Source organism: Sodiomyces alkalinus (genome assembly GCF_003711515.1).
Source record: "Sodiomyces alkalinus F11 unplaced genomic scaffold SODALscaffold_6, whole genome shotgun sequence".
In the NCBI taxonomy this organism is placed as follows: domain Eukaryota; kingdom Fungi; phylum Ascomycota; class Sordariomycetes; order Glomerellales; family Plectosphaerellaceae; genus Sodiomyces; species Sodiomyces alkalinus.
In genome coordinates, this window is record NW_021167084.1 from 1,626,878 (window position 1) to 1,650,184 (window position 23,307).

The following is a 23,307-nucleotide window of genomic DNA, read 5'->3' on the forward strand; positions in this document are numbered from 1 at the left end:
GAATTATATATGTATTCATCTAAGTAAAGTTTATGATACTTCACGGGAATGTCTAACTATACGGAAACAGCAGGGGAAATAAGGGTAGATATATAGGACCGAGGTACTCCACACGTCTAACACTATATAGTTTATCACACCCCGATAAGATAGCTATGGCATCTAACACCTGTTTAAGAGGATATAATTCTTGCTATCAAAATTTCCCTAAACATTACCGACCATATTACCGACCCTCCCTCTTATCCCTATACGCGTTTCGCGTAGGTGGTTCTATCTTTTTACGTTTACTTTTTAATGGATATATACTTCTTTCCTTTAAGCGTCTTGAGTGCATAGTCTATCGAAATCTTCAGACTATAGGTATTTCCGGTCAACTATACCTAGCCAGCTCACGGCAAGCGAAATCGCGCTTCGCGTCGCTTAATTTTCTATAATTCAGCAGGATATCGCGTTTGCCTTCTCTTCCGTATATTGGACGTCCATCAAGGTACGTACTGGGTTTTGTTAGTCAGCTCTTTCTATTTTATCCGTACCCACTTTTCACCGGATCACTTCGAATCCAATGATGCATCCGCTTTTCTACACTCCTACCTATCCGTCGCCCCTGCCTGGCGCATCTATCTCTCAATCCTGACAGCTAATGGTCGCCCATATTGAGACAGCCTGTCTAAACGCTCCGCGGGGGTGCCAGTACCTCAATTGAGGAGTCTTTCCAGTTCAACCAGTTCAACCAAGCGCCACCGTCCGAAGGAAACGCCCCGCCCGAGTCTCGATATCTTGCCTCGGCTCTGCGCGGTCAACATCGAACACCGCGTCTGCGTGTCCGGTCACGTCACCATGCAGGCTGATGCCGATTCGGGCAGCTTGCCCAGGACCTACTTGGATGTTGTCCGCATCCTTCGCGAGGAAGAAGAACACGAGCTCGAGGAAGCCCTCAGAGCTCAGACGGAGTCCATACGACTCTCGCTACGAGCGCTGGTCGAAAGACGAATCGAGGCAGAGGCCGCCCTCAACCGTGTCCACGTCGCCATCGCCACTCGTGAGGCCCAACTGGAAAAAGCGGCCAAGGACTACTACCAGCGGAAGCAGGAGATCTCCTCGGGCAGCCTCTTCGCTGCTGCCAATACCGATTCCGACATGCATACCGGCGTCCAGGTCTATAGCACCACCGGAGTTTTCATGGGCGATGTCATGCCCATTGAAACCGAGAATCCCGTTGTGGAGATCCTGCTCGACCTACCGGTCCTACGTAGCGTGACGGTGCGCCGCGACTGGAACCACGACCCGGGCCGACTCAACAGCATTTACCAGGAGCGCAACATCACCGGCTCCGGTAAGCCGTTCCGCTGGGTGGCGGTCATGATCCAGGCCACGGGGGAGGTCCTCAACGGCGGCGACTGCTGCGGCAACTGCGCCAGGGGCATGGGACCCTTCGAGGAGTGCATCATGCTCCCGGGCGACCCGTTCCGCAAGTGCGGGAATTGCGAGTGGTCGAAGCGGCCTTGCAGTCCCTCTTCCCACCAACCCCCTCCTTCTTCATCTGCGAAAGCAGGCCTGGCCGTCGAACGCTTCCGAGGCCCGTCGGCAGACGACTCTGTCGCCGAGCACGATTACAGCGGTGGCGACTTTTCCATAGACGATCGAGCCGAGGGTTCCCCCGTCGACCTAGAGCCCATAGGGGCCGCGAATCTGTCCCTTCGCCACAATGGCAAGGTCTACACCCACCCCGCCTGCATGGAGGGCGTCCCCGTCGAGAAGATCGGCCCGGGCCACCCGTACTGGGATCCCGAGTGGGATCCGGACCTGATGTCGACCATCCGGGTCCAGACGCTCGAGTGGAAGGCGAAACTCGAAGCGTCCCTCCACAACACCTCCAGCGTCCGGTTCGCCAAGCAACGGCAAGTCAACCGCGGCGAGGCCATGCTCGAGTTCCTGAACAAGGGGCCCATCCACCCGTTCCAGCTGGTGGCCAAGAAGTACATGGACGCGAGGCGCCTCGCCAGCTTCGACACGCTCTTCCGCCTCGCCGAAACCCTCCGCACCCTATCCAACAACGGCCTGGACATCACGCCCGAGGAGTGGGTCCGCCACAGGCTCCACGAGATCATCACCGAGACCCAGCGCGACGGCCAGACGTTCGACCTCGCGAAGGCCATCGCCAACTTTTACCACGACCCGAAGGTGGTCGCGTTCCGGGACGCAAAGGGGATCAAGACCATCGGCCGTCCCGCCGGTTACAAGATGGCGGTGCCGCCCCGGCGGAAAAAGCAAAAGACGGACTTTGACACGTCGGCGACGGGGTCGCCGGCGCCGGGCGCATACAACAACAACAACAACAACGCCGGCGGCGGTGGTGGTTACCATACGGCCAGCTTCGTCCGGGCGGACGACGGGTCACCAGACGCGTGGGCGCAAGGGAGCCAAGCCATACTACCAGCAGCAGCAGCAGCAACAGCAGCAGCAGGCGGCGAGCTGGTACGCAGGCGCAAGAGGCAGACAGACGCGGAGCTGGGCTACGAAGGGTTCACCGACACGGACGAGAAAATGGGCGACCGGATGACGAAGCACGACTTTGCGCTGCGCTCGGTCAAGTCGCGGGCCTACGCCACCAACAGCACCGTCACCCAGTACTGGCACTGGGTCGAGCAGGGCGAGGAGGCGGGGTCGTCGTCGGACCGCCTGTTCCAGCACCAGGTGTTCCTGCCCTGCGAGCCGCCGCAGTGGGGTCTGTATTCGGCGCCGGTCGACTTCCACTTTGGCCTGCAGGACGTGAAGGAGATTGTGTGGGCGTCGGATACCCTGAAGGCGGTGGTCCGTTGTGGCGGGGCGGCTGCTGAGCTTCATGGCGATATGATTGGGGATTTTGCGAGGGAGAGGACGAAGAGACGGTTTTTGGTGTTTTGTATGAAGAAGGGGCTTCGGGTGGTGAAGTCGACTGCGTACGTTTTTTTCCTTTTCTTCCTTTTCCCCTCCCTTTCCTCCTTTCCACCTTTCCCCCTTTCCCTCTGACTACTTGGAGATACTAACGAGGAGAAATAGGTTTGAAATCGAGATGGCCTGGGAGATGATGAATTCGCAGGTTCTGGGACCGTTAGGCCAGGTAGAGGCTTGAGGAGTAGGTTCATGACTGCATCTTGGGGAGCCTGCTTAAAAGGGCCATTTTTATTTATTTATTTGCCTCTTTATTGCACCTTTCGGCGTCTTTCTGGGAGCCAGCCTCGCCTGGGCCTAGATATGTCGAGCCGAGTCCCCTCTTCGGCGCGATCTTATACATTAGAGATACCCCGTTTCCTGGCGTCATGTATTCCCGGACAAAGGAAAGGATGGTGGCTGGGTCTGTACTTAGAGCTATGGGGCATGATAATAAACCACAGCGAGTTGGGCCTCTTCACTCGGCTAGATAGTTGGACGGAGGCCATGAAAGGAGGCGACCCTCGTCCCGATGCCAGAGAACGATGTTCAATAACAAAACATAAGTACGGTGCGATGGTTGCGCCTTATCCCAAGACCCCAGCCGCCAAGTTCGTTTCAGCGACACGCGTCCCCTCAACCTCATGAGCGCGGTGGCGCCGTCACCTTAAAGGCACAGCCAGGGCAAAACTCAACTGTATGTATTGTGAAGAAGACATGATCCTGCTTATCCACAAGTCCCATACTCACCCTGGCACCCCTCGCCGCAATGATCCGCCGTCGACCCGCACCAGCTGGCCCACGAGCAACACGTCGCGTCCAGGGGCTCGTAGGCACAGGTCTGACGGCCGTGGCCGGGGCCACAACGCCCATCCGTGGTAGGAGGAGGAGGGGGAGGGGGAGGGGGAGGGGGAGGAGGACCACCAGTATCGGAAACTCGGCGATACCAGTTCTCGGGGGGGTCTTCGAGACAAGTGCCCACCGTGACGGCGCGGAAGCCGTTCCGGGAAAGGGACTCGAGCATGTGGTCTGTCAGGGAGTAGACGGCGTGGTAGACGGGGTCGTGTTCGATGTGGAGCCAGGAGCGGGTGGCTGGGTCGGCGCCCTCGACGTGGGCGTCCCAGATGGCTTTGCTTTGGGCGATTTGTTCTGGGGTGTTGTGGAGGTAGCCTTCTGTGTCGAGGTTGAAGAAGGTGATGTGGTAGCCCAGGGCGTCGAGGAGGGATTCGCAGGTGTCGTCGCAGGCGGAATAGGGGGGCCTTTTTTTCATATTTTCAAGGGGTTGTCAGAAGACGTTCGTTGACTTTGGTTACCGCATGAAAGGGGGCCAACGAAAGGAGGAGAGTGTTGTCTCTAACCGCATATATGTCGGGAAAAAGCCAAAGAGGTCGGCAATGGCCGTCTCGGCGTAGTGCATCTGGTTTAGGAACTGGGACGTGCTGACTTCCGTGAGCCGTTGATGTGACCAAGTGTGACTCGCGATTTGGTGGCCTTCATCTATCATCCGCTGGAAGAAAGATGTTGTCAGTAGTAAGTACGGCATATATGCAAGGTGGCTGATCGGAAACTTGGTCGGATGGCAACAAAAGGAAGACGAGGAGGAAGAAAACGTCAATACCTTCAGGAGTTCGGGCCAGGGATATTCAGGATCGTTCACCATGCCTTTGCCCAGGTTGTTCCCCGTGACAAAAAAGGTGGCTTTAGCATCGTAGGCCTGTATAGAATCAATCACTGCTGTATCAGCCCTTGCGAACAGACTTGCTACATAGATCGTGAAGGGGGGGCGTTGAGAAGATGAACGAACCGCGAGCTTGTCGAGCAGATCCTCGGTGTAGTCGAACGGACCGTCATCAAAGGTCAACGCAATATCTCCGGGACGGCTGCAATGATAGATCGGCTCCCCGTACGGCACGGAGCCGACTTTGGGCCGGGGCACATCTCTGGTGTCCGGGCCCATGGGTTGCCGGTTTGCATCACAGGCCGGGCCAAAGTCGATCTGACAGGCCGGGGCAGAACAATACAGATATCCCTGGCCGCACCATCTATATGTTTCTTGTTCCCCGGTCAACACGCTCATTCCTGTGTCGTCGAAGGAGGAAGAGGAAGGAGTTCTCGAGGAAAGGGGGGAGAGGGACTCACCCTGCACTGGAACAGCAATATCCAGGGTCACAAGTCGTTCCAAAGCCGTTACCGCACCGGCCGCTTTGTAGGGCTTCTGAGGAAAACTCCGTCTCGTCGAGATTCGCAAACGGGGCGGGAGAGCCATAGATGGGTGCAACGAGAGCCAGAGCAGCGGCGGTGAGAAGAGCCGTATTATGTTTGAGGCACATGACTGTTGGTATTACGAAGCTGCGGCGAGGAGGATGATGTGGATTCTGGAGGATGGGAGTCTTTATGAAGTCACAGGAGGCTCGGTTCGTAGGACACTCGAGGGATTCAGATTGTATTCATGTGACGGCGGCAGAGGAGACGAATGACTCCTCGTGTTAACTACAGAGTACAGATCCCTACATGAGAATATATACAAGAGGTGCTATTCGATGTGACATGTGTATGCACGGCACTGGTCGAGTATCCCGACATGGAATTTTGCCGATAGGTCGGTGCCTAACATCTTGGCTATCATCGCGACTGGTATGCTTCCCACCACTGAAGGGGACATGACAGCCAAGGGATCTAAAAAAAGCAAAGACGGGTATCTGGGCCGAAGAGAACTGGAGCGTCTGCGAACACCCAGTATTTCAGGGATCGGGATCAGTTGAGCACCCAGCCAAAGCTTTCCCTGACCCTTTGTCTTTGGCAGCCCAGGAGAATCCGGGTTCCGAGTGCCGACACTGAATGATGCGCGACGGGAGAAGATGAAGCTACCAGGCCAAGTCCAAGGACAATCTCAAGTCAATATACGAGAATAGCAGAGTGACTGACGAAGGTCTGAAAGATGAATGGCCATGGAAGACCAGCCCTACGTCTGTGACGAAGTCCTGACATATCATGCCCTCTTTTCCGAACGAGAGAAGCAGAAGAATACGAGGAGAAAAGAGGACCCAGCCAGATATTGGATGCGCTGCAACTATGGGTCTGTAACATGACTCTCGTATAAGAACCAAACAAGGGGACTAGCACCTCGTACTGAGCTCATCATCTTAAAAGATTGGGCGTCACGGGAGAATTGAGGACTGTGGAGGTTCATGCCATTGTGTGGGAGCTCAGGGGTTCAAATTCAGGGGTTAGAATTTAGACGTCAACATGCGCCCAACATGAATCACGGGCGTATATTTCCAGCTAGGTAGCTTTTACCGTGGGCCCTGTCTTAATGCCCTTGACCGCTGTTGTGTGTGTGTGTGTGTGTGTGCTGGATGAAAAACTGTTCGAGGCTCTTCTCCGGGACGACTCAGGAGTCCACGCCTCCTCGGCTGTCGCGTTCAGTGGACTGAATCGCGTACTACACGTGTACAGCACCTAAGCGCAAGCGAAGCAGTGTCCTGCCGTTCTATTCCCGCTTCTCACTCGACACTGATTACACTTACCAATGCATGCATGACATGGCTACTTGCATCGAGGATTCCCGTAAGCATGGCGAGTTAACTGTTCTATGACGCCATCCATGGCGATTTCATTGGCTACCAGATGAAAGATTGGCTGGTCTCTTCGTATTCGAGTGCATCACGGATGATCTAGGAAGCATTAGGGGGGTGCATTGGAAGACAGACATGGTAATGCCTGCACAAGCATACATTAACTCCAGCGCCTTTTGTGCTTTTCTTTTTTCTCTCTCGAGATGGCCATGATATTGATGCCGTGATACTACAGCTGCATGAAAGAGGAGCGAAGAAACCGAAGATCAGAGCCCTTCTTACGAATGGGGTTTGTGCTGACTATTTGGGAGGCTTGGGGTCCCAACTGTGACTCCGACTTGAACCCATCTGGATAGAACTCCTGATGACTGACACGTTACATACGGATATCAGGACGCATATGCTTCGTTCGTTCATATGAGATGAATGACAGCTCAGACGTTACTACCGCTGGTGACTCCGTGGGACTCGAGTCAACATGCCCCTTGCGAACCCCTTTCCAAGTTGAGTTGACCGGCCTCTTCAGCCCCGAACGGTTTTGGATCTCTGAATACCTTCATGTTCGCATCGGAGACGTTACAATTGTTATTTTCTGTACTATTTTGAAGGAGCAGTATCCCTCGGCCATTTCGTGTAAAGTTTTGGTACCTCATTCAAGTCTTCGAAGGACGCCATCAGTTAGACATAATTGCTTAATTATACCTAGATATCTCGTACAGTATTGACTTTCTATTCTTATTCTACCGTCCATGACCAAGACATTGCCTCTAAACGTGTGACATGGCTCTAGATGTTACACAAGAGGCCCAGGCCAACTCGTCTTGAGGCATCAAAGAAGCCATGACATCTCGTCTGTGCCTCCTCGAATGGCCCTGTCGTGGGACATTAACCGACTGCCTGTGCTCTTTTCAAAGCCCTCCCGCCGATCAGCCAACGATCCCACCCGGTGGCGTAACTGGCGTCTGGTTGCTTGTTCACAGTTCCCTTCCGCCATTCCCACGTGTGCCGCCGCCGCCGCCGCCGCCACTAACCAACCCCCTTTTCCCTCCGATGTCAGGGGGGCGCGCACGAGGCTCGTTGCCCTTCCTCGTTTTGCGGTCCTTGACCCAATAAGAAGACGCTGCGTGTCCCAGTTTGTTAATCGTTGAATCCGAAAAAAAGAAGCCGTTGCCATCGTCTAGGAAAACAAACAGGCGTTGCCGTGAAGCTGCAAGACAAAAAGGTCAAGAGCCAAAACAAAGTCCACCCCCTTTTTAAACTCTTCATTTTACTCCATTACCCTCAGCTCCGGCTAGATCCAACAAATACATCATGTCGAGATTCATGTTAGGTAGAAAATAACTATAACGAAAGAAAGTAAGAATGGAATGTATGATATGTAAAGGTGAGAGGCAGATGTTGACTGGGTATCGTCTCTCGGGCGGCCGATAACCTTCGGGTGAGGTCTTCTAAAACGTATTCCGACCGCCGACGCCGTCGCCCTCCTCGCCATCGGGTGACACGACTTCGCGCGTCTTGCCCCATTTGAAGTCGTCCGAGTTGAAGAGGGAGTAGGCCAAGATGACCATGTTGATGAAGGGGGATGTCACAAGGTGGAAGAAGTAGCCGATGAAGTATTGTGCTTTTTCTAGCAGAGACCGTGGGAGCCAGAACCCGATGCAGAAGGAGTAGAGCTGCGGGGAGTAAAAGAAAGAGATCATCAGTAAGGAGGCAAGGTCTCGGAAGAAAGGCAAAAGAGACGCAATACACACAGGAAGAAAAAGGGGTAAAACAAAGGGGGGGGGGAACTCACATATCGAAAGGCGAGAATGGAAATCAGGGTCAAAAAGGCAATGTCATTTCTCAGGTCCTCGCCACGTCGCACGAGGATGATGACGAGCTGGACCAGAGCCGACATGATAAACGGCGTGATGGCCCAGGTGATGACGGTAATGACCGACTGGAGACGCTCGACGGGGATGATACCGGGCCGGAAAATCATGACAAACTCGTTCGAGATGGCGCCGAGGGCCCATCGCTTCCGCTGCGACAGGAACACGTTCCAGCTCTGCGGCACGACGGTGTAGGCCTTGGCGCGCAGGGCCTGGGCCGTCTGCCGCTTGGGGAACAGGCTAAAGATGATGCTCGCGTGGATCGAGTCCTCCGAGTAGTTGCCCATGATGTGCAGCGTCATCAGGTCGTTCGGCTTGGGGCAGTAGCCGAAGCGCTCGCGGAGCACCTCGTCGCCGAACGTCGACTTGTCCACCTTGATGAGCTGGCAGCAGCCGGGCAGGCAGTTCACTTTGCCCGTGACGCGCGACTGGAACATGCGCCGCAGGCCCTGCGTCTGCGAGTACTCGACCGACTGGTACAGCGACCAGAGCCCCCAGTTGCGGCCGTCGTAGTCGACGCAGACGTGGCCGCAGACGCCCACCAGCTTGGGGTTCTTGCGGATCTCGCGGACCATCTCCCAGACGCAGTAGTCGTCGAAGACGGTGTCGGCGTCCATGCCCACCAGGTACTCGACGTGCTCGAGCCCGCTCTGCATGAACACGTTGCCGATGTGCTCGAAGAGGTCGTTGCTGAACATGGTCACCACGTTGGTGGACCGCATCTGGTAGTGGTACATGAACGAGCGCGCGAAGCACAGGCTGTCCCGCTTGCCCTGGTTGTACTTCTTGCCGACGAAGACGTAGGGGATGCCCCTGTGGAAGCCCGTCTGGATCTTGGTCGGCATGAACAGCCCGTCGCGCGCGCGGTAGCCGTTTTCGAAGACGCGCGACGGGCCGGGCTCGAGGATGTCTTCCAGGAGGTACTGCTGCGTCGTCTTGTCCATCCCGGGGCCCTTGACGTTGCCGTCGACGATGATGAAGATGAGGCGCGGGTGGTCGTCGATGTTCTTCTGCGCGATGAGCGAGTCGAGGGACCGGGTGAGCTCCGACAAGGTCTCGTTGTAGCAGGGGAGGAGCATCACCATGCGTTCGGGGTGTTCTGGTTTGTGCTCTTTCCGGAAAAAGTAGAAGCAGAAGACCCGCGTGACCAGGAAGTGGGCGATGATGCACAGGATCATGAGGAACTGCAATATGGTGTTGGAGCTGAGCAGGATGATGAAGAGGACCCATGCCTCGTGGTACGTTACGGACACCCAGATCAGGACGCCGTTGATGATGCAGAGGCCGACGAGAAGAGCCCATTTCTGGAGGCGAAGAAGCGACTTGGACACCTGTTTGAGCTCACTATCCGAGTCCCATCGCGGCTTCGCTTCTTCCATCTGAACGGACGACTGGAACGATGCGCTCGAATCGTTGCCCCGTGAAAGCCATGATGCATGGCCGGACTGCGGCGTTCGGGTTCCGAGGGGCAGATCCTCTGCACGGAATCCATGCGCTATAGACTGGATTTCCCTCTTCTGTCAGTGCTAGTTCGACGAGCCCAGGGCTTTTGGGGGGGGGGGTCTTAGACAAGACGTTACCGATGCAGAAGACTGGTGACCACTGTGTCGATGGTTTGATTGACTTCGTCGACTCCGATGCATGGACGTGTGTGTGCTGCTTCCGGCTGCCTCGACAGGCACCGGCGGAGGGACTCGGACTGGGGGCATGACTGGGCTGGATCCAGCCGCCATCTTCTCACGGGGAACAGACGAAGGGGGGAGAGCCTCGTCTCAGAGAAAGGCAGAGCTAGCAAGACCGCCAGATGGGAGAACCGGCCGAGCTAGAACATACACAATAGAAGCTTGCCGCAGAGAAGGAGTGAAAGATAGGGGAGAGGCGACGGGGGGTATCAAGAGGTGGGATATGTGATCAGCAACTACGATCAAGGGACCTTGCAGCAGAACGAGAGTGGTGTTGCCGAAGCAAATAGCGACTGGTACCTGCTGAGAGGAGGGAAAAGGGGGGGGGGGGACTCGGGAGCAGGCGAAGAAAGAAAGAAGGATGGCGAAGAGGCCAGGTATTATTGCATCTGAGGGAAGTGGAAACGAGAGATGGCGCGATGGGGTCGGACTGCATTCTGGCCATGGGGATATGGCCCACGTCCCCGGGCCAGCGTTTAGTTTTGCAAGGCGCCATCGACTTTCCGGATCTCGATATCAAAGGGTCAATGGAAGTTGCTTCGTCGATGAAGAGAGATGTCTCGCAGCATGGGCCGGGGTGCATGGGTAGGTGCCACGTCCTCGCTTGAGCCCAGGCCCATGCCCATGCCCATACGGGAGGGACAAAGAAAATATTGGACGCGATGTCACCAGCTGAAGGGGCGCTATAGTAGGCGGTTGTATGGAGCCACGGACTAATTACTTGCTGTCATGTCAGGTCGGTGGAGGCAGAAAAGACCGCTGTTCTCGATCGACCCTGGTCCTAGTGTGAGTGTGTGTGTGGCCAAGGTCGGCCGTCTGGACAATGGACGGTTAGATGAACCCCCGAGGGCCCCCCGTGTTAGCTTGTTTATTCTCTAGCGGCAACCGAGCATCGCTATGCGTACGATACTGACGTTACAACGTAGCTCTGATCAGAAAGATTTAGAAGAAAAAGGGGGTGGGGGGGTGGGGGGTCTGGGAAGATGTGACGCCACGTTCTGGGGGGTTGAACTCGAGGCCTGCTCAGACAGGGGTTGCCAGCCTCGATCAATGCAGATAGGTGGGCCCGGAGGCCAAGAAAAGAATGCAGGTGGATGGGAGGACAAAAGAAATCGGATTCGGAGCAATAAAGAGAGGAACAAAAATAAATGAAAAATAAAAAGGACAAAAAATGGTAGACAAAGCCGACACAGCATGCAGTGCTAGTTCGTTGCTTGGCACACCCAGAGGACGAGGTTGGGGGGAAACGAACGGAGTAACCGAACAGAACTTGAACACACAAGATAGCCCGATGGGAACGAGAAAGCCGCTCGACGATCAACAACAAGGGTGAGAGGTGCAGTGCAGGGTGGAGATGGAGGCGTCGACGGCGTCCGATGTGTGCTACCTCGTAATGACTCCCCTGTTCTGTCCCTGGTCCAGTATCGAGTTCAGGTTAGCAGAGGCGGTCGTTTTACTTGCTGTCAACGTGCGTCCAATGGAAGAAAAATAAGCGACATGGTCATAATTCGCAGAACCTAAGGCGGCAGACGGTAGGTCGAAAAACGGCCGAGTGAGAGAGAAAAGTAAGACACGGGTTTCAAGAGACAGCGGACCACTCGTCGATCTGGGTCAAAACGGCCGCCTGCCAAGCCCCTTACCGGTGTGACGAAACGGCGGAAAGCAAGGAGCTGGAGCTTATGTGGGTTCATCTGCCGGTTGAAGGTAGATCGCTGCACATACGCGGGGACCGGACCAGAGACGGACACGAACGAGATGAGGAATATTGAAATGACGGACGCCCACGGAGCACAGGCTGAAATCAGGCATGCCATGCATGCTATGCGGTGATGCAGGCATGATCCCATCCCTGACACCTCTCTCGCAGCTTGACGTCGCGTAAGAACGAGAACGAGACGAAATACCGAGTCGGACGGAAACAGAAGGGGCGTACGAGCGAGAGCGGTCCATAATGCAAATCCAATGACACGATGAGCCAGGAGAACGGAACTGGAACTCGTCATTTGTCGTCGTTTCCACCTGTTCGTTGCATCTTTGTCCTGTGCATCATTTTCTTTGTCATGGATGACCGAACGAACATCCAGGGCTCGGTTATCGGACGAACCAAAGAAAGAGGTCGTCCTGAGCAGCATCCGTTGGCCTTTTTCTTCTTCTTTGTCTCTTGTAAGCCAACGAAGACCCTAGGGGGTTGGTTGATCGATAGAGAAGGTAAAGTGGGAATCAAAGAAAAGAAAGGGTTGGCTTGCTGAGGTTGTGTCGGTGAGAGAGACGACGTTGTAAAGAAGTGGAGTCCTCCTTAGTCAGAAATGGAGACTTGAGGCGTTTTATATGTTTCTATCCCGCTTAAGCTAACTCTACCTCGACCCACATTGAGGTACTTAAGGTACATTTGTAGAAAAGAGACGAACAATCAGCTTCAGGGGTCCCATGCATATACACCCCCTAGTTCAACCCCTCCTTTATTACAATCGACTTCTTTTTGTCGATCTCTCCAGCCCCTCCCTCCCAGACAACGACGACACAACAACACCCTCTTCTCTTCTTCAATTGATCGTATTTTGTACACCCCTATCTGCAAATCGGTCAGGGAAAAAGAAAAAAAAAAAAAGGACCTGCAGTAGCAGTTCATCGAGGTCCGGTGCATGAGTCTTCGTGTATGCAGGCCTTATGCGATGCCACCCCCCCTCCTTGCCCCCCGTCGACATGGCTCATCTAGTTATTATTCGCTTCTACCACCACGCTCCTGGCTGCACACTTGCATGTCCTCCGCCGCACCCCACCACCACACCAGTATTTAGCATCTTCACTAGTTGAGCCCTACTTACTTACCCTTGTCCGGGCGTCGGACAACTGTCACCGAGCCCTGGGGTAGCTTAGCCAGTCTCAAGGTGAGGTGGTGCCTCTTGTAGAGTAGCAGAGTACGTTAGTGATGCGGTCTAGAGGAGGTATGATGTCGAGGTGACAGACGGTCTCCGCGTTTGTTTTCTGGTCTTCCTCAAGGTCCCCCACTCTTTCTTTTCTATTCCCCGTCCTTGTTCCCCCCCCCCGGTTCTATCAGGTAGCAAGAATAATAAATAATGATAATAATACGGCAAGCCTCGGAAAAGGCGGTTCCTGGAATGGCGACGAAGCCGGCGACACAACGGCCATCCTGCCATCACACCACCGCCGACTCCCCTCTCCTCGTCTCCCTCTTCTTGATTCCTTTCGCTCTCTGGTTCTCTGCAGTGTCTACGCGTTGTGCAACGTTGGAGTACAGAAGTTGCAACACGAGGATTCTCAGGTCGTACAATGGCGTCATTCTTTTCTCGTACATGCGAACACTTTTTTATTCTTCCATCTCTTTTTTCTATTTCTATTTCTCTTTCTTTTTTGAGGGCGAGTTACAGATGTCTCTCCAGAAATGAAACCAATATGAGGGTCTTTTGAGGAGGTCGGGGATCCAAGGATCACCGAGTCGATTCTTTTTTTATCTTCCTTTCATTCCTCCTATTCACCTTAATCAGGGGGCCACGAGGCCAACTCCGTGGACTGTCTAACCGAGCAAATCTCAGATGTAAGACATACCCCGACTAATATGTCCACAAATTCCGTAATAGAGACAACTGCGGGGAATCAATGGAAGGGAGGGGAGCGTGGGGGTAAAGACAACAAAGCCTGAGCGCACTTTGAGATGCATTTCTATGAAGAGGGAGTTCTTCTAGTGGGAAGACACAGGCCACGGGACAAAGGAAACTCGGGAACTACAGCACGTCGGCACCAACCAGACAATGAAACCACACAACAATGATATCCACTTGGGACCATGAGTTGGGAGAGGTGACAAAGACCTGTGCTTACAAGTTACTCCACTCCCAATGCCATGGAATGAATGTCAACGTTCAGAATAGCTAACAGCGCCGATCGTTGCCGGGACCCGGGTTGGCATTCTATCCCGCGAATGAAACCCAGTAATGGTAAACCCGAGCCAGCCGGATGTTAGTGTAGTGTTACCTTGACCGAGGGGCCGCGGTAAGGAAACATTTGATCGATACGAAGAAGAGTAAGAATTAATTAAGTACATACACGCATTAGACTTCCGCGCGCCAGTCACTTCAAGCCGAAAGCATACCATGTCATACCTCGACTCAACTGCGTCTGGATAGCAGTCTCCACAAAGGCCACCAACGTCGGCGAATCTGAACTTCTGGGCCACAGAGCCACACCCCGAACCATCATTGACCGTAGAGGGCGACCAAAGGCGGGTCCCCGGTTCCGCCATCAAAGCTCAGTTGCACTCTCCGAAGAGAGACTGGCACCCGACGCCGCAGTGCGTCGCGGAGTTGCCGCTGTGTGAGAAACCCATCATCGTAAGCATCAAACTGATACGGGAGGGATGATAGAAAAAGCACGGGTGTTCCAGAGAAGAGAGCCTCACCAGTAGCCATGCGGGGAACAGCACTTCTTGTCGCCATAGTTGGCACACGAGGCCTGGAACGCCTCGCCGCAGAGGCCGTTGGTCGTGTCACTGATGCCGGGGGACTGAGGAAGACAGGACCCGAAAGCATTGTCGCACCCCGTCCCGCAGTAGCTTGGACTCGAACCGCTGTCACAAGGGGAGGAGGGGGCATGTTAGCTGAGTTTGCCAGTTTATTACTTCTCTGGGTTCCATCTTTCCGATCGGCACATCATGTTCTTGTGCTCACTGCTCCATATTCTTCTTATGGCAAGTGTCGGGTCGGAGCACGAGGAAGTAATACGAAAGGCGGGGCGAGGACAGTACACGAGATAAGGAGAACTTACCAATAGCCATAGAAAGAACAGCAATTCCCAAAGGCCGACCCCTGGCAGGTGTAACCTGTGGCGCCGCCGCACGTCTGATCCGGCGAGATAATGAAGGTTGAGGTGGGTTCAGGGCCCGAAGATGATGTCGTCGTTGTCGTCGTCGCCGACGTGGGGGTGGTGCTACCCCCGTCCACGTCGCGATACCAATTCTCCTTCGGGTCGCCGAGACACTCGCCCACAGTGACCAGACGGTACCCGTGAGCGAGAGACGTCCCGACCATGAACTCGGTCAGGTTGGTCACGGTCTGTTGGTGGACGTCGTGGGCCAAGACGATGTGACCACCACCCTCGGCCGGATCCTGCAAGATGCCCGTCAAGAAGCGGTCCTTGGCGATCTGGGCCAGGGCCGGCGTATTGTTCTCGTAGTCCTTGGTATCGATGCTGGCGTCGATGAGGTGGTAGCCCAGGGCGTTCATCAGCCCCTGGCAGCCGGACGCCACCGAGCACTCCAGAAAAGGGGCTCGGAAGTACGTGGGGATCCACCCGAAGACGTTCCGGAACGCCATCTCGTTGTGGATGATTTCGCTCCGCTGAATGTCGCTGTCGACCTGGTTGAGGTTGCGGTGCGTCCACGTATGGCTGGCGATGTGATGCCCCGCGTCATGCATCCGTCGCAGCACCGCCGGCCACTGGGTACTCTCGTCATCGAAACGCGGCCTGTTGATTCTGCTACCCTGGACGAAGAAGGTGGCTTTGACATCCAGGTCGTCGAGGAGGTCCAGCATCTCGGACGTATAATCATAGGGGCCATCGTCGAACGTCAGAGCTAGGGTCTTGGGCTCGGTGCACTGGCGAATCCTCACGCCTTGATATTTCGACATATTAGCGTCATGATCAGGTTGGTGGCTGATGGATGCAACGGAACACTCGCCATATGGAACGCTTCCTATCTGATCCCGTGCAACATCCTCTGTGCTTGAACCGGGAGGTGGGATTCTGGTGGTTCGTTCGGGTTAGCCCAATGTTCTCAATTGAATCTGTCCGAAGCCTGCATGTGGAATAATAAAGGAAAAGAAAGAAAGAAAAAAAAAAGCTTACACGGTATCACAAGAGTCGCTATACTCGAGTTGGCAAGACGACCCGCCGCAGTGGGCAGGAGAGGTGCCGCACCACCCAGCCTGCGAGCAACACAAGCCCGGTGCGCAAGACCCGATCCCAGGGCCGCACACAGCACGTTTCCTAAGCGGAAGGTCGATGGTGGCGGCAAGCGCGGTGCTACCCAGCAGCAGGACGGAGAGGAACGGGTACATATTGGCCGGGAACCTGCAGGAAGGGGCTGAGACTGAAAAAAAAAAAAAAGATTCCGAGATGCGACGGATCGTGATGATGTTGTGCAACGAAACTCGGTTTCGTTCTCGAGAATCCAAAAATCAACAAGCAGAATGGAAAAATACGACGTGAGATGAAGGCATTAGCGTGAAAATCGAGGACGAGAAGGGAGGATGATATGTTTTTTTTCCACGACAGTCAGGCACAGTTGAGCGAAAAGCAATGCCACTGATGAGAAGTGTCTCAATATTGAGAGGATATGCCAAGGACACATGCAGACACACCTGCCACCACCTACAGAGCTCCAGACAAAGAGCAAACCAGATCAAGTACCGAGAGATTGGGACCAGTGTCTACCTACATACACGAGTGCCTCCGTACGCCCGCCTACCTACTGGGGTCCCCGGGACACTCCGGACACATGGGTCTCGTTGCTCTGCATTCGGATCGCGTATCAACTAGTGTTTTCGGCCTCTGGATCCGAGAGTAGAGGAGAAAAGCGAAACGACTTAGAGAACCAGAGCTGAGAACAGCGGATGGTGGGTTGAGAAGTTCTGCCCGGTGATGGGTCCTAGTCCCCTTTAGCGAGGCGCGACAGAGCCAGCGGCGAGCCACGTAGACAGCTGCATGGGCAAGGGAGGTCTTCTCTCCTGGTAGTCTCACGACACTCGTGGTTGGTCCATAAAATCGTGATGCGTAGACATTGACACTCATCCCCGTAAAGCCAAGGTAGCGGCAGGCCGGGGGGAAAGAGAGCAAAGCAAAATAAAATGGCCAGGATGCCGAACCAGCCGATCAAGTGAGCTGCCGCTTCACCCCATACGAAGGGCCATACGTACGAACGGTGATGGATCGGTTGTGGGGAGAAGAAGAAAGGGGGGGTGCAGATGACGTTGGGCAGCCTACGGATTTGCGAGCGGAAGTGAAGTTGCAGAACAGAAGTTCGGCCCGGTCACCACTAATATGGGGCCATTCGCTCAACGAGGACGATCTATGGACGCTTGAGATGAATAAGAGCCTCGGTTTACGCCGTGCTAGATAACCACGAATACGAATGGCTCAAGATCATCCAGTGTGTCGTCTAGGATATCCCTCTTAGCTCAGCTATGGGGAGAAAAGTCTGCTGCCAAACAAGTAATTAGCGCGGCGGCTGGGCGAGACATGGTGTGCGCAGTTCATTCATTACTTCTTCGTACTTGGTACAGATCAATATGTAAGAACGAAGTAGGTATCCGTATGAAGTCAATACTTATAGATGTACTTCGTACACCGTAGTGTGTGATTCAGTGGATCTACCCGCCGCCAACGGGTCCCGATGGAACATATGGCCCCACCGCCTACCCGTCTGGACCCCCTAGCGCTCCACAGTGACGGGTTCTGGTGGCGCCATGATAGGGCTCATGATAGGGCTCGGGGTTTACCGGGGTTGTGCCGCGAATGTCCTTTTTTCCATCACAAGTTCTTACCTATTCGTTCTAGGTACTTTAGAACAGCGACATTATGTACTATCACGTCTTTAAACAGTCTGCCGGTTCGGGGATAGGACGCGACCCGACTAAAAATATGCTAATTGAACGCTCGCTCCACAGCGTCGGGTCTCGTTCACCCCTCTAGCCGAGACAAGGTCTAACTCCTGACTCAAAAAAAAAAAAAAAAAAAAACCCACCCCTTTTCTTAACGGCGATCGACGAAACGGCAGAACAAACGAAACAAAAAAGCAACTCGTCCCCGCAATTCTATACACTACTTTGAAGGTGCTGATAGTGTCTGGTGGATGCGCGCCGCCGATCACCTGGTGCGTATTGTGTTTCTGCTTCTACCCACTTCCGTGCCTCTGTGGTTTTAGTGAAAAGTCCCCAGACCCCATCCGAGGAGGAGAAAATCTCAATGCACAAAGGACGCAACAACAAAAAAGAGGAAAAGAAGGCAGGAATATGCCGTTGCACTGCTAGAAGTGGTTAGTGGGCAAATACCGCCAACACCGAACTAGCAGTCTATGCCTGTTTTGGGTCGTCAGGCCATTTCATGGAGGTGAGCTATTGGAAGTTATAGATACATAAGGTAGAATTGGTTGTTGCGACTACGAGGTTGAGCAGCTGTAGGTTGCCGATTCGGACTGGCCCCGAGAGCTCGTATTCGATGCTGCATGCTCCCTGTCGGACTGATTACGGCGGCCCGCGTCGCTGGCCGGATGACCGCAGCCAAATTGAAAATGATGAACCCCTCTCCCAATCGGTCGACGTATCTGGGCAATTACTTCAGTATGATGTGCTTTGCTGACATTCTCCAGAGAGAAGAGCCGTACATACCCTGTTCTACAAGCTCCAGGGCTAGGGCAAGTTCTCTATTTTCCGTATTTCCCGGCGTATCCCACCTTCGGGCCCCAACCCCGCGGCTGGGCATACAGGGATTGCCCCTTGTTGTGGCTGCCTCGTTGCTGATGTCTCGTCGACTAGCGAAGCCACGGCTCTGGAAAAGAATCGAGTGATCTTTTGGGACCAGTTACGACATCTGAATCTTTGCGCCCTGATTGAGGAACTATGCCCTGACAGGTCATGGTAGACGAAAAAGAATTAATAACTTCGACTGTTAGACTGCCGCTATGTTACAGCAGGTTAGGTATTCGCAGATACGAACCGATATTCATTACCATGTGTTATTAGCTCTTAGCTCGTGGAGTGATAAGTAGTGTACTTCGTAACATGGGCGAAAGACGGGAGTTAAAGGGGGGTTCTAGAGGAGGGTTCTAGAGGGGGCTCATAGACCCGTTTGAACACACGTTGCCGGTGAGATGGGAGCCGAAAATAGGCCTAAGACACCGGGTCCAGCTCTTTGCTCCACAAAGGCTGCCAAGGTGGGGTCACTTCCCTGGTAGAGCAAGTACCTGAGGTACCCCGAACAAGCTTGCTTAAGTGCATTCATTTCTCTAACCAAACTTCATCGACGGTTCAGGGCCCATATGTAGATTCGTTATATGCATAAATGCATACCACCACCATCCAGGTCCCAATTTCCAACATCGTCCCATGCAACGCTTTATCCGCCGCCCTACGGTCTACCTACCAGCTATTCCACTTCAATTTTTGCTCGCCTTTGTTGTCAGTTTTGACCCAATCTACCCTTGTCTTTTTCAAAGCAAGCCTAGGCCCAGTCGCTAAGGCCACCACCATGGTCTCCATTCCAGTGGAATCGTGGATTGTTGGCGAGTCATCTCTGCTCTCTGTTTCTTCACAAGGAGAACGCCGATGACGATGACCCTGCACTCTCAGTCTCAGTCTCACTCTCACTCTCGCATCGGGCTTCCCGTTATGGCCTTGTCTCCTGCTTTTGGAATGGCCAGATGGAGAGGCAGACCAAAACGGCAAAGCCGACCTTCGTCCTCATCTGGCCATTTCTTTGACGATGAGCCCATCTCGATATAGCGTCGAGACCATCGGCAACTATCAGATCTACCACACGCGTTACGCATCACATATCACATCAGAACCACATTTAGCTTTCCAGCTCCAGGATGTACACGTCTCCAGCCCCTCTCTCCTTCCAAGGCGCCCCGTTTTCGGCGGAGAAAGGGATCCATTTTCGACGCCATCCGCATGGAAGGTCAGTGTACGAACGAACCGTGAAGTACAAAGTACGTATCCTGCACCATGCTGCGAAGCCCGGTTTAAGCGGAGAACATGGTTCGGTTGCAGACCCAGCAGCATGCCCTACAACGATGACCGATGCAAGGCCAGGCAAGGCCCTATGCGAGCCGAAAGCCGCCGCACGAGTACACGAAGTACGACGTAACTTGGTGAGGTAGACCGTACGTTGTAGTTCGGCCTCCCAGTGAACCCCGATGTGCGGATACAGATGCACTCCATTTTGTCCTTGTCTGCAGATCTTCCTTGGCGATGAGGCCAAGCGGCAGCCGCCTTGCATACCACCTGCATCCCTCTCCCTCTCCCTCTCTCTCTCTCTCTCTCTCTCTCTCTCTCTCTACCCACTCCGCGACGGCCTCCAGCTTCCCCTTCCCCCGAGCGCGTGTCCCCAAAGCATGATCAGCCAGCATCTCGTTCCACTTTACCATAAAACTCACCCTCGGTCCGCATGCGGGCTTGGTCGTGCTCAAAAACAAAGAACACCAGCGGTGCACAGTTGCACACTGCCCCCTCCTATCGCTCGGATAGGACTAGCATCAGGGGAGCTATATCTCCACGACCAGGAGAATCTTAGGATGGGTAGGACTGGCCCTGGCTGTCTTACCAAGTCAGCCAGCCACGTTTGTCCGCAATACCTCCACCTCTGGCTCTTTGTGAGCTACCGGGGTTGGTCTTCTCAAAACATAGGAAGCCCCTCGACAAGGGAATACCTCGGTCAAGTTATCAGCACGCCTGGAACCCTTTCGACATCGGTCCACATGGATGATTAGGCTTCATTGGATAACAATGCACAAAATTCGGGTTACCAACGTCTTCACATTATGTACAATACACCCATACACCCATACACCCATACACCCATACACCCACTACACCACCTTTCTTGTGCCCTAAGATCCCGGGAGCGTGATGTGTCTGGCGGCCCGTAGTGGGCATCACATCATCCATCCCCGATTTTGAGCCAGCCTGTCGGAAGTTCCAATGGTCATATGTCTTAGAACGTCAGCCGGGCAGACCCAGACCCAGCTCACCGCATGCCCCTCCTGGTCCCCGTCGGGTCTCGATTCCGCCAGAAGAAAAGCTCTAGCTGTCTGTAACTTGAACAGGGCGATATCATACTACGAAGGCTGACTGACGTGTTGCTCGCTCGACTGAATCGAGCTAGCTTTCGCTCCTCTTTGTACCCGTGCTATTTCGTTGCGCCTATTTCTGCCCCTTGTCCTTCTTTTCTTCCTCTGTGCTAGATATGCACATCTGCTATTGTTGCCCCTGGATCTCTTTCATCATTCGGCGCCCCCCTCGTACCACTGATACCTCCCACCTGCATTCCTCCTCGTCACAAGCTCTCTTTCTAATCTCCCTTCGGCCCATTTCGACTGGTTCTCAAGTGTGTCGAAGCTTTTTTCAAGAACAAACTGCCTCCCTCATTCATCCCTATGTCTGTGCCTGACTCTTAATTCCCAAGACCCCCCCCCCCCGGCCTTTTTCAAGAGAGCACCAAGGGGGTAAAAAGAATATAATAAAAAAATAAAAAAATAAACCCACACAACCTTGCCCCAAACGTTCTCGCTTCCTGTTTTGCCAACCGCGGGGGCCCGTCTTCCAGCAACTGCCCGTCCTGCTTTCAGCATGTCTGCCCAGACCTGCCAGCTCGAGACCCCCGAGCCGTCTCCAAGCGGCTCGCCCAGATCCTCCCCTCTCCACTCCACAGAAGACAAAACCAGACACTGGGAATACCCTGCCAATGGGTTTTACCCCATCACTCCGCCGACAGAGGCGTGCGAGTCGGACGAGGAACTCTGCGGCACAGTTGCTAGCTCCATCCACCTCGAGGCCGATGCCGATGCCGAGGTAGAGTCAGAGGCCGACGCCGACGCCGACGTCGACGCCCACACGCTCGTCGCCGTCCTCGGTGTAGGTTACGTCGGAGAGCATCTCGTCAGCAACTTCGCCAGGAAATACGGCGTCCTGGGCTTCGACGTCTCCGAAACCCGCGTCCAGCACCTTCGCGAGGCGTTCGGCCCGGACACCAAGGCCAAGTTCACCTGCAACCCGCGGGATCTCGCAGAGGCGACGCACTTCCTCGTCTCCGTGCCCACCCTGCTCCGCCCGGACCAGAGCATCGACTCCTCCTTCCTCCAATCCGCCATCCAGAACATCGCCACGCACGCCCGCCCGGGCGCCGTCATCGTCATCGAGTCCTCCGTCGCCGTGGGCATGACGCGGGCGCTCCTCGGGCCCCTCGCCCAAGAGCGGGGCTTCTTCGCCGGCATGTCCCCCGAGCGCGTCGACCCGGGCCGCGCCGAACCCCCCGCGAACGCCATCCCCAAGATCGTGTCCGGGCTGGACGACGTCGCGCCGGGGTCCCTGGACGCCATCACCCGCCTGTACGAGCAGGTGTTCGACCGCGTCGTCCCCGTGTCGCGGCCCGAGGTGGCCGAGATGACCAAGCTGTACGAGAACTGCCAGCGCATGATGTGCGTCGCCTTCGCCAACGAGATGGCCGACGCCTGCGTCCCCCACGGCGTCGACCCGTACGAGGTCTGCCGCGCCGCGTCCACCAAACCTTTCGGCTACATGCCCTTCACGCCCTCCCTCGGCGTCGGCGGCCACTGCATCCCCGTGAACCCGTACTACCTGCTCTCCAACTCGCACTTCCCCCTCCTGCAGGCCGCGACCGAGAGGATGCGCGCACGGCCTGCCGCCATCGCCCAACGCGCCATCCTGTCCTGGAGCGGAGTCGTCCCCAAGACCAAGGACGGCGACGAAACTGACCACGTCGGAGATGTACCACTTGCCACCAGTCCAGAACACCACCACCACCACCACCACCACCACAACAACAACAACAACAACGACAACACAGAAGGAGGCGTCTCCCCCCCCCTCCCCCTCTCCCACCAACCACCACCCAAACCCCGGATCCTCGTCGTCGGCATGGGCTTCAAGCGCGGCCAATCCCACCTCGCCAACTCGCCAGGCCTCGAACTAGCCAAGACCCTCCTGGCGTCCCGCAAGGTCGGGGTAGCCTGGGCCGACCCCCTCGTAAAACAAGAGGCCATCCCGCAGATCGAAAAGCTCGACGACCGGCGGCATTGGACGGCCGAAGCACTCCGCCAGCGCTTCCACAGGGTCATCGTCGCGTTCCGCCAGGAAGGGCTAGACTTTAGCGTCCTGGAAGAGCTGGCTTCCGAAGGAGGGGAAGTGCAGGTTGAGATGTGGTGCCCATGAGCTCAGCTGTTGCCCCCCCCCCCTCTAAAAAGGCGCCGGCTAGAGTCGCCCTGAACAATTGAGCTTTCATGTTGCGAATGATTGAGGCAGACTATTGATTGGGCTATGTATGGGATCTCAACTTACTATTGCACGCCCTAGGTAAAAGTGACGGCAGGGACTCGGATGGCCATCACAGTTCTCGGGTCTGCTGGTTGATTCGTTTGTCGTCAGCTCTTTACAATTCCGTTCCATTTCTCCCGGAAATTTGGCGAATATGATTTTGATGTTTCTGGTGCAGTAGGGGTAAATAAAAAGAGAA

At 54.9% G+C, this 23,307-nt stretch overlaps 8 protein-coding genes across 8 annotated transcripts; 3 read left to right on the plus strand and 5 right to left on the minus strand.

Annotated features, from left to right (window-relative positions):
- Positions 1-585: 585 nt before the first annotated feature.
- SODALDRAFT_351234 (hypothetical protein) lies at positions 586-3,495 on the plus strand. Its single transcript, XM_028613527.1, has 2 exons — positions 586-2,942; positions 3,043-3,495. Exons 1-2 carry the CDS (start codon positions 841-843, stop codon positions 3,113-3,115), a joined length of 2,175 nt encoding a protein of 724 aa, XP_028465890.1. The 5' UTR covers positions 586-840; the 3' UTR covers positions 3,116-3,495.
- A 145-nt stretch (positions 3,496-3,640) lies between these two features.
- SODALDRAFT_279075 (family 4 carbohydrate esterase) lies at positions 3,641-5,243 on the minus strand (the record flags this gene model as incomplete). Its single annotated transcript, XM_028608152.1, has 5 exons — positions 3,641-4,172; positions 4,272-4,420; positions 4,532-4,644; positions 4,714-4,955; positions 5,053-5,243. The coding sequence occupies 5 exons, from the start codon at positions 5,241-5,243 to the stop codon at positions 3,641-3,643; spliced, it is 1,227 nt and encodes a 408-aa protein (XP_028465891.1).
- Positions 5,244-7,265: 2,022 nt separating this feature from the next.
- On the minus strand, positions 7,266-7,888 carry SODALDRAFT_181321 (hypothetical protein). Its single transcript, XM_028607061.1, has one exon. The coding sequence runs from the start codon at positions 7,660-7,662 to the stop codon at positions 7,318-7,320; it is 345 nt and encodes a 114-aa protein (XP_028465892.1). The 5' UTR covers positions 7,663-7,888; the 3' UTR covers positions 7,266-7,317.
- Positions 7,800-10,181, minus strand: SODALDRAFT_181299 (hypothetical protein). Its single transcript, XM_028607060.1, has 3 exons — positions 9,940-10,181; positions 8,281-9,861; positions 7,800-8,161 (listed from the first exon to the last, which is right to left on the minus strand). The coding sequence occupies exons 1-3, from the start codon at positions 10,090-10,092 to the stop codon at positions 7,937-7,939; spliced, it is 1,959 nt and encodes a 652-aa protein (XP_028465893.1). The 5' UTR covers positions 10,093-10,181; the 3' UTR covers positions 7,800-7,936.
- Positions 10,182-11,397: 1,216 nt separating this feature from the next.
- Positions 11,398-12,303, minus strand: SODALDRAFT_181296 (hypothetical protein). Its single transcript, XM_028607059.1, has one exon. It carries the CDS (start codon positions 12,171-12,173, stop codon positions 11,559-11,561), a length of 615 nt encoding a protein of 204 aa, XP_028465894.1. The 5' UTR covers positions 12,174-12,303; the 3' UTR covers positions 11,398-11,558.
- Positions 12,304-14,048: 1,745 nt separating this feature from the next.
- On the minus strand, positions 14,049-16,176 carry SODALDRAFT_351238 (glycoside hydrolase/deacetylase). The gene is made up of 5 exons (XM_028613528.1): positions 15,904-16,176; positions 15,737-15,801; positions 14,824-15,670; positions 14,459-14,626; positions 14,049-14,369 (listed from the first exon to the last, which is right to left on the minus strand). The coding sequence occupies exons 1-5, from the start codon at positions 16,113-16,115 to the stop codon at positions 14,309-14,311; spliced, it is 1,353 nt and encodes a 450-aa protein (XP_028465895.1). The 5' UTR covers positions 16,116-16,176; the 3' UTR covers positions 14,049-14,308.
- Positions 16,177-16,913: 737 nt separating this feature from the next.
- SODALDRAFT_360422 (hypothetical protein) lies at positions 16,914-20,862 on the plus strand (the record flags this gene model as incomplete). The annotated part of the gene is made up of 19 exons (XM_028614260.1): positions 16,914-16,933; positions 17,074-17,156; positions 17,277-17,347; positions 17,422-17,501; positions 17,724-17,734; positions 17,853-17,929; positions 18,125-18,165; positions 18,237-18,395; positions 18,425-18,553; positions 18,591-18,686; positions 18,980-19,005; positions 19,138-19,232; positions 19,319-19,332; positions 19,404-19,734; positions 19,793-19,903; positions 20,015-20,270; positions 20,350-20,428; positions 20,463-20,527; positions 20,705-20,862. The coding sequence occupies 19 exons, from the start codon at positions 16,914-16,916 to the stop codon at positions 20,860-20,862; spliced, it is 1,902 nt and encodes a 633-aa protein (XP_028465896.1).
- A 542-nt stretch (positions 20,863-21,404) lies between these two features.
- Positions 21,405-23,006, plus strand: SODALDRAFT_340352 (nucleotide sugar dehydrogenase; the record flags this gene model as incomplete). The annotated part of the gene is made up of 3 exons (XM_028612941.1): positions 21,405-22,501; positions 22,561-22,562; positions 22,648-23,006. 3 exons carry the CDS (start codon positions 21,405-21,407, stop codon positions 23,004-23,006), a joined length of 1,458 nt encoding a protein of 485 aa, XP_028465897.1.
- Positions 23,007-23,307: the final 301 nt, after the last annotated feature.

Coding starts and splice junctions, on each gene's coding strand:
- SODALDRAFT_351234 (XM_028613527.1), top strand. CDS start 841: ATGCAGGCTGATGCCGATTCGGGCAGCTTGCCCAGGACCTACTTGGAT. Junction 2,943..3,042: donor CGGGTGGTGAAGTCGACTGC/GTACGTTTTTTT, acceptor GAGGAGAAATAG/GTTTGAAATCGAGATGGCCT.
- SODALDRAFT_181321 (XM_028607061.1), bottom strand. CDS start 7,662: ATGGCAACGGCTTCTTTTTTTCGGATTCAACGATTAACAAACTGGGAC.
- SODALDRAFT_181299 (XM_028607060.1), bottom strand. CDS start 10,092: ATGGCGGCTGGATCCAGCCCAGTCATGCCCCCAGTCCGAGTCCCTCCG. Junction 9,862..9,939: donor GTCACCAGTCTTCTGCATCG/GTAACGTCTTGT, acceptor AGGGAAATCCAG/TCTATAGCGCATGGATTCCG. Junction 8,162..8,280: donor CCATTCTCGCCTTTCGATAT/GTGAGTTCCCCC, acceptor TACTCCCCGCAG/CTCTACTCCTTCTGCATCGG.
- SODALDRAFT_181296 (XM_028607059.1), bottom strand. CDS start 12,173: ATGCTGCTCAGGACGACCTCTTTCTTTGGTTCGTCCGATAACCGAGCC.
- SODALDRAFT_351238 (XM_028613528.1), bottom strand. CDS start 16,115: ATGTACCCGTTCCTCTCCGTCCTGCTGCTGGGTAGCACCGCGCTTGCC. Junction 14,627..14,823: donor TGTTCTTTCTATGGCTATTG/GTAAGTTCTCCT, acceptor CCCTTGTGACAG/CGGTTCGAGTCCAAGCTACT. Junction 14,370..14,458: donor TGTTCCCCGCATGGCTACTG/GTGAGGCTCTCT, acceptor TTTCTCACACAG/CGGCAACTCCGCGACGCACT.